The sequence below is a fragment of the Myotis yumanensis genome, unplaced genomic scaffold, assembly GCF_028538775.1.
Source record: "Myotis yumanensis isolate MYYU_CA2020_CCGP unplaced genomic scaffold, mMyoYum1.0.hap1 SCAF_7, whole genome shotgun sequence".
Lineage (NCBI taxonomy): Eukaryota > Metazoa > Chordata > Mammalia > Chiroptera > Vespertilionidae > Myotis > Myotis yumanensis.
Window position 1 is genome coordinate 34373270 of NW_027223758.1, and position 8616 is coordinate 34381885.

The following is an 8616-nucleotide window of genomic DNA, read 5'->3' on the forward strand; positions in this document are numbered from 1 at the left end:
CTATCCTCCTGTGAGACTGTTTTTCTTTCACAGGTTGAAGAATGGGGTCCCTTTGACTTGGTAATTGGTGGGAGCCCATGCAATGATCTCTCAAATGTGAACCCCGCCAGGAAAGGCCTATATGGTGAGTATCCCTTCGTTTCGTAGCCCCAGAAGACCCTATGTCAACTGAGTATTGGTTTAGGAGTGCCCTGAGAAGGAGCTCTTTGCTTCTTGACAGCCTTACCTGTCAGCTCTGTCCATGCCACATTGAGAAGCCTCAGTCCCCCAAGATACTTACAAATATTGCACTGCCGATGAAGGGAATGTAGGGCACCAGCCTCAGTTAGGTGATCCCTGGGAACCCATTGGTTGCAATGTGGAGGAGTGGTTTTGACCCCAGCCAGCCATCTTCTTTTGTGGGCTCAGAGGGCACAGGCCGACTTTTCTTCGAGTTCTACCACCTGCTGAATTATGCCCGGCCCAAGGAAGGTGACGACCGGCCCTTCTTCTGGATGTTTGAGAACGTGGTAGCCATGAAGGTTGGCGACAAGAGGGACATCTGTCGGTTCCTGGAGGTGAGGGGACCTAGGGTCAAGACTCCCTGAGCGGGGAAGGCCCTGCTGGCAATGAGGGTGGGGGATTTCTATGTTGTGAATTATTTTGGGGATTTTGACTGAAGACCTGGCTAGATCCCAGAATCATGGGGTCAAGTTGGTTGATTCTCTTTTGTTCAATCTCCTTTGGTTCAAATATTTTGGAGGGAAAAAAAATTGATCTCTAAGTTTATCCCGAACCTGTTGAAGTCGGATGATGAAACAAACCATCACTTGCTGCGATCTCATGAGATTTGACTCCGGTTATTACTCGAGAGAGTTTTTTCATCCTTATTCTGAGAATTGCTTCTTTAGGGCACACAGATAGGTTCATTATCCAATCCTTAATATGCATTAAGCATTGTAGTAAATACTTTTTATACACTTACAACGTCATTTAATTTTCCCTAAAGCTTTACAGCTTAGGTTCTGTGAGAACAATTATAGAACTGGCTAGTTAGTTCTCTCATGCTGTGTGAACCTGACAGCTAGGTGTCAGGGGACATTTGTTCCTAACACTGCATTCCCACACCAGGGCCTTGACTTGCCAGATTTTTGTTTTGAGCTGCTCTCTGTCACCTGTGCGTTCCATAATAATCTAGTGCGCCCCAGCCCATACCGTCTCAGAACTTGCAAGTCTGACCTGGTCTCTTTTCCCACCATTAATATGGGGCACTAGCTGTGCCTCCAGCCAGATTCTTGCTGAGAATTGGTCTGTCCCTTAGCTGGCAGGAATCATGTATCCTCGATAGCCAAGGAGCAGCCCTGTCACCTGCCCCACTCTGGTTGCTACCTGGATCCTGCTGTGGGCTCCTAGCAGCTAGTTGTTCTTCTGTCTCCCTACAGTGTAATCCAGTGATGATTGATGCCATCAAAGTGTCTGCTGCTCACAGGGCCCGATACTTCTGGGGCAACCTGCCCGGGATGAACAGGTAACACAGGGCTCTGAGTGGGACAGATAACAGCCAAGTGAAATGCATCTAATGGTGTGAGCTCTGACTGGTTTGCTCACGTGAGACAGAGCCACCCTGGGCTTCAGACCAATCTCTGGTGTTATAGATTGACATCTGGAAATCTCAGGCCAAGATTCCTCAGTCTGCTCCAACTTGTTTCCTGCTCTGCCCAGGGGCCTGGCTCTTAGAGTGCCATGTGCTGGAGCAGACAGGCGTCTTCTCCCACTGGAGATGCTCATGCTTTATACCCCACCTCTCCTCCTAGTTGCCTGTCCCACTGGGAAATGGAGGAGAGGGTTAGACATGCCCTTCTCCCTGATATGACCAAGCAGGTGGCAGAGCTGAGATGACCCCCTGTCATCCTTGGATTTTCTTAGCCAAGAACTTTCCCCAGTTTTTCATTAGTCCATTCACATTACTGAGCTTTAGTTATATTCTATATGTGGTTTCAGGGCTGTGTGGTGTTCCTAATTAGGATACAAAACGTGATGGTAATTTGACATCCCGGACTTGCAGATAAGTTAAGCTTAAAAAGATTCTCTTTTAGAAGGAAGTGTTGGAAGCATAAATAACTCTGGCATTTTTAGCAAAATGTAGACAGAGGCAAGAAGTTACTGGTGTCACTTGGAGGATTTCTTCTTGGACATCTTGGCATTTTAAAAAAATTAAAAATATACTTTTATTGATTTTAGAGAGAAAACATGAGAGAGAAATACTGCTGCATACTCCCCACTGGGGATGGAGCCCAAAACCCAGGCATGTGCCCAACCTGGTACATGGGCCAATGCTCAACCACTAAGCCACAATGGCCAGGCATCTTGCAATTTTATTTGGGTCGTCACCCAACAGATGGTGCAGTGCCATCAGAATTTGGAGTGAAGTGGGCTCATTCACTGAACTCTGCTTCTGTAGCAGTCACTGTTGTACATGCTGCCAGTTTACCGGTGAACACATCAGATATAAGTCTTCAGCGTTCACATGCTAGTGGGGGGTGGGCAGAGAAGACAGTAAATGATTTCAGGGTCATGGCTGGAGGGGGCAGGGCATTGGAAGAGTTGATGGGAAGGCTTCTCATTCCAGCAAGGACCTGAAGTAGGAATGGAGCCATAGTTATTTGAGAGAACATTCTAGGCAAAAGGAAGAGAGTAAGGGCGGAGGGGGGGTTGCAGGTCATTCACAGACCAGGTCAGAGAACAGTGTTCCTTATTTGGTGAGAGGCTGTGAGAGGAGGACAGAGAACTCATTAGTATGGGCCAAATTATGTGAGGCCCATGGGTCCACTTAGATTGACTTTGGGGATTCTAAGAAGTTTTAAGCTGACAACTTGTGTCCTAGATTCATGGTAGTTCCTGGTAAAATAGATGATAGTGGGATGAGGGCAGAAATGAAGAGAAACTTGAGATGGTCATGGTCCTTTGGAGGAGTCTGACTAATTATTGATGCTCCAGGAAGTACCATTCATACACACATTGCACCTTGGGGCATTGTAATTCCCTCCAGTTCTGTGAAATTTAGCAGGAGGAATTAGATTCAAGATAACATGAGAGTTGGACTTTCAGGACTTGCTGAGGCACTGGATGTGCTGCGATAAGAGATGAGAATCAGAGTCAGCAAAGATGCCGCAAAGTTTTCTGTCCTAGCTGTGATAAGAATCAAGCTGTAGCACTATAGCCGGCGCTACAGGGTTCTAGAATGATGACTCAAGCACAAACCAGGGGTCACAGACCCAAATCCAGCCTGGAGGTGAAAAACCTTAGAATCAACATAGGTAGGGATGTGCTCTGTCCTTTTCCCCAAGTCCCTCAGCTCCCTTAGATTATAAGAAAAGCTGGGGATGGCAATAGAGTGGCACTGGAAATGTGGAAGGTAAGGTCAAGGAAGATTGATGAACCTAACGGAATGTTTTGTGTGATTCAGTGGCCTCTCTTGTGGGTACTGTTTCCATTCTTATGTCTGTTTTGTTTGTGACCTTGAGGTTCCTTACATGGGAGCTGCTAAGGTATTGATCAAGTGTGGATACAGCGTTCTTGATGGTTTCTGCTCTTGAACTGCTCAGCCACTTTGGTTCTAAAGCTCTACCCACTCTGAGCACCCGTTTGCCTTTCTCTGCATTTGCAGGTTTGTTTGATGGTGCAAGGTTACGAGGATAGTTAGTGTTTTTTGAACCACCTCCTGTCCTTCTACCTGCATCCACTGTTAGTCCTTAGACCCTCCTGTGGCCGCATCCCTGGCAGCGAGCCACCGAATCATGGCTTTGCAATGCTCTTTGTAGCAGGCAGACCCACAAAGATCTAATCCAAGCTCCTGAGACACTAGGTCCGGTGTAACTGCTCAGATACATCACTCGGTTAGTAATCGGGCTGGGATCGGACAGGGTCTCCTGACTCTTTCCAGTGTGCGTCCCCATTCCTGCTCTACTCAATGGGAGCCTAATTTGACTGATCTTAAAATTTGAGGTAGAGGATCATTTATTCCTCGATATTGATCTTGCCCCTTGGAGGGGCTAGCCTGTCCCTGGCTTTGGCACACAGCTTGGTGCTTATGCCAGGATCTTTATCACCATGTATTTATTTACTTGTCGCAGTTCATTGCCAGAGCACATTTTGCAGGCTTAGGCCCTCACTCCCACCTTGGGAGGTGCCTAGCTAAGGCCCATTGACAGATGGTAGAAAGTAATGGGTTTTGGCTGTTCCCAGGCCCGTGATAGCATCAAAGAATGATAAACTCGAGCTGCAGGACTGCTTGGAGTTCAATAGGACAGCAAAGGTAAGATGTGCTCACAAACAGTCTGCGGAAAATGCACTTGGTGACAGTCAAGCGGGACTTGATCTTGGTACCCAGTGTGTTCCTGCCCCTCTCCCCTCACATGTAACTCCTTGGTGCTGGGCCTCTTTCCCCACATGATTGTTCTGTCCTGCCTGTTAAGTACAGAGTAGGAGTGGTTCTTAATAAACAACAATCACTATATGAGAAAAGGCAACTAGACTTTCTAATTTTGAATGCACATGCCATAGAGACACACACATAATTTCAGCTGGTCCTCCCAAGAAGTGAGTAATTAATACTTTGCCAAAAGGAAAAATTATCTGCTGGCAAGTCCTAGACAATTGTATTAAGATGTCCATAAACTTAGTTCTTAATGTTTACATCAAGCTAAAATCCTGGTTTGGTTGACCCTTCCCTATAATCTTGGGTGGATTGTTACATTTCGCTTAATGTTGCTTGATCCATAGCTCTCGTGTTCTCTTGGCACCCATGTGATCGCATTCATGGTCACATTTTTATCTCTTGTTCTCTCTGAGGCTGGTCCTTTCTGTGCATTAACTTCTTGGCGCTTGTGGGAAGCACAAAATGTTCTTGTCCTTCCAACTCTCCTTTTCTTATTCTCTCTGGGAGCCCAGCACTGCCACCTTCTCTCCCCTACCTGCCGCCACCCCCCATCTTCCCTAGGTGCTTCTGAGTCTTGACTCATCACCAGAACCCTTCAATTCCGTGCTCACTGCATGATGTCATTTTGTTCTCCAGTTAAAGAAAGTACAGACAATAACCACCAAGTCGAACTCGATCAGACAGGGGAAAAACCAACTTTTCCCTGTTGTCATGAATGGCAAAGAAGATGTTTTGTGGTGCACTGAGCTAGAAAGGTGAGCGAGGCTGCATGTGGAAAGGGAATGATGCAGGCAGAGAGGAAGGGGAAGAAAAGTGGTCAAGGCCAGCAACACAAATTAGGCTTGCTTGCCTGCCTTCATTCTACATGGACCCACTGATCTACGTTAGTGGGGCTGGGAGTAATACCTCTTCAGAGTTAGTCCTTATTTCCCGCCACACATGGCGGAAGGGTGGTGGTGAGGAGGAATCTGACATGAGGTCATTAGACAGCACAGTCTGTGCGTTGGCTGTGCTGCCCTGGCGTCTGCCTGCCTCAACATGCTGGGACTAGGATGTAAGCAACCAGCTAAAGAAAACCCCACCAACATGCCATTGCTCTTTCTCAGAAGATTCCTTCTGCCAAGTTGCTCTTCTATAGCTGATTCCCACTTAGCCACACATCTCTATTTGTTTGGCTAAGTTTGGTAGCTTACCCATTTTTATTCAAAGAACCAACTTTTAAGTTTCAGATCTCCTATTCTGGTTTCAATTTGTTTTTCTCATTCCTTTTATTTTTCTTGTTTATTATCTTATTTTTGTTAGAATATTTTTGTTAAAAATGTAAGAAGGGCTATGGATATTCCTCTCTACATTTTGACTGTCTTGAAGGATTTGATGTGCAGTATTTTCATTCCTCATATTTCAGTTCTACAACCACTTTTATTCTTTACTAAACAGTAGTTTTCTTAGTACAAAAATTCTCATTAGTAGAAACAAACTGGTCCTGTGGACTATTCTGTACAGTTGATCCCTGAACAACACAAGTTTGAACTACTTGGGTCCATTTATATGCAGATTATTTTCAATAAATACCAGAATATTTTCAGAGATTTGCGACAATTTAAAAAAACATCACAGATGGATCATGTGGTCTAGAAATATTGAAAAAATTGAGAAAAAGTTAGGTATGCCATAAATGAATAAAATATATGTAGGTACAACATTTGTGTTCTGAAGAACCCTGCACCTGACCTCTGGGGGTTAAGAGAGGGGTCATGTGCAAATGAGTAAAGGGAACATAAGTATATTATTTTCTACAAATTTTAAATTCCAATAAAAATGAAAAGTAAAAATAATAAAATAGTGTCTTCCTAAAATAAAAAAAGAGGGCTCATAGAGTGGGCCCGGACACAGGGCAGAAAGAGTGGCGCCTGGTGCCGTCCTGGCCACGGTGAGGGTCTCCCGTGGGTACGAAGTAGCTGCAGGTGGCGGTTGTGACTCCTGTCTTTCTGCTCTGGTGCCCCCAGGATCTTCGGCTTTCCTGTACACTACACGGATGTGTCCAACATGGGCCGTGGTGCCCGCCAGAAGCTGCTCGGGAGGTCCTGGAGCGTGCCTGTCATCCGACACCTCTTCGCCCCCCTGAAGGACTACTTTGCCTGTGAATAGTCCCCCAGGCACTCTGGGGCACTGGGGTGTGCGGGGGCAGAGCTGGGACCCAGGAGGTACATCCCAGGCTCTGTCCTTCCTTAGCTCAGCTGTGTGGGGTCACACCATGGATCTTGGGCCACAGCCACCCGACACCCTCCTGGCAGGGGGTGCCCAGGTGCCACCCCCTTGCGCACAATTCAACTTGGCCTCTTAGAACGGCCAAACACGGTGCTCATATTATCTTGTAAAACTTTGAAACTTGAAGTAGTTAGTAAAGATTGCTTTTTTTCCCCCTCCCTCCTGGGTTTACCGCTCAGAAACAATAGCTAATGTACCAAAACCACAGTGCTGACATGACTGCTCTCCCATACTCAGGTTAAGGCTGAAAAGTGAACCGAGACAGTTACTGCAATACTTTATTTTTTAAGCGTCTGCAGCAACTTGTTTCCAGGTGTGTACAGCGGTAGACATGTTGTAGCTGAGGGACATTTTAAGGGACCGGGATGCTTTTTTTCCTAGGGCAGATTTGGAAATGATGTCTGCCATTCTTGAATTTTACCCAGCATGTTCCCCTCACCTCAGTATAAAGGGCTGGGATGCACTGATGGGGCCCATTGAGAGTATTGTCCACACTGGTGATAGTTTCAGGGCTATTTTTCCCCTAGACCCAAAGGGAGGAAGGGTCACCCTTAGCTAAATCCCTCCCAGTGACTGCAATAGAACCCTCCAGGCAGCTCAGGAAGGAAGGGGTGGGCTGGGTCATAAGCTGACATATATTATGTAGGTAGGTATGGCCACTCATTATCTCTTCCCCATGTGAGGAGTGAAAGAGGACGCTTAGGTAAGGACTCCACCCCCCCCCCGCCCCTCCACCCTCCACACACACACACACACACACACACACACACACACACACACACAGATGCACCCTCCCTTCATCACAGATACAGGTCCCCCAGATTAGAAGTATGACCCTAACTCCTCAGTCTTTCTCGAAACACAGAAGCAGTGATAGCCAGGGGCAGAAGCACATTCCCCGCATCTAAGATTGCAGGGGGAACACTGTAATGGAAGCGTGACCCTCCTTCCAGAGATTTTTAAAGTCCTTTTTTATTCCATGATAATTCTTTTGTAGGGATAACATGAGGTGGACAAGCTGCATTTCAGAAATGCTGTTGTAATGGTTTTTAACACCTTTTACTCTTCTTACTGGTGCTATTTTGTAGAATAAGGAATATTATTGACAGGTTTTGTGGGCGTTTTTTTAAATACATTTTTTAAAACTCAGACTTCTATTTTTGTTTTACCATTTTCATAGAAATTTTTTGTGTGTGATGGGAGTCACATAACAGGAATGGGGGTAAATTGTGCCTTGTTTCAACAATTTTTTGTTATTTTTGGGGCTGGAAGATAAAGGACGCCTGTTGTTTACCTTATGTTGGATTAAAATCAGTATTTCTCTATAACTGTCTGGTGTCCTTTGTGTTCTTTTGCAGGCCAGATGGGTGGGGATGGGAGGAGAGCCTGGCTCAAGTGCAAGGGTGGGCTGTTGAAGTAGGTCAGTCATCCAAAGCACAGTGAATGCAGGCAAGGACTAGGGCTCTGGTCTCCAAACTCCAATGGAGACCCTGACAGGCTTATTCAAGAGATTTCTGGGCCCCACCTTGAGTTTTCGATTCATTGAATGTGTAGTGGAGACTGAGAATTCCATGCCTTTGGGTCAGGGATCACACTGGGCTAGTAAATGGGTTTCTAAATCGTGGCTTCAAAAATAAGTGACTGGAATCTTAAAGGCTTGTTGTCTCCCAGTTCTTTATGCCTCTAGCACCCTTTCCACACTGTTCCCAAGTCTAGCTGCAGTTCAGCCACATTCAGGGAGGGGACTTGGCCCCAGGGAAAGGACTGGTTGGGAGTGACCCCATGATTCTAACATAGCTGCCTATGGCTTTAGCTTTTTGGGAGGGGCATGTGCCTGTTGCTCTTCTGAGTTTAACATGGCAACTCCCTTCAGTAGTTCTGTCCTGGGACCACTTAGCCAGGTGTCCCAAGCCCAGAGTGTGCCATAGTCC

The 8616-nt window shown here is 46.2% G+C and overlaps 1 protein-coding gene across 8 annotated transcripts in view; it reads left to right on the forward strand.

Moving 5' to 3' along the window:
• Positions 1–7985, forward strand: part of DNMT3B (DNA methyltransferase 3 beta) — a 38227-nt gene extending 30242 nt beyond the window's left edge. For 3 of the 8 annotated variants that reach the window (XM_070420148.1, XM_070420141.1, XM_070420143.1), the window contains 6 exons: positions 34–124; positions 409–557; positions 1422–1507; positions 4225–4294; positions 5054–5172; positions 6424–7985. In XM_070420148.1, coding sequence (XP_070276249.1) covers positions 34–124; positions 409–557; positions 1422–1507; positions 4225–4294; positions 5054–5172; positions 6424–6565 — 657 coding nt within the window. In that variant the 3' untranslated portion in view covers positions 6566–7985. Of the gene's footprint in view, positions 1–33; positions 125–408; positions 558–1421; positions 1508–4224; positions 4295–5053; positions 5173–6423 lie in introns of those variants that run through there. The other 5 variants (XM_070420142.1, XM_070420145.1, XM_070420144.1 and 2 more) reach the window with 3 other exon arrangements.
• The last annotated feature ends 631 nt before the right edge of the window (positions 7986–8616 follow it).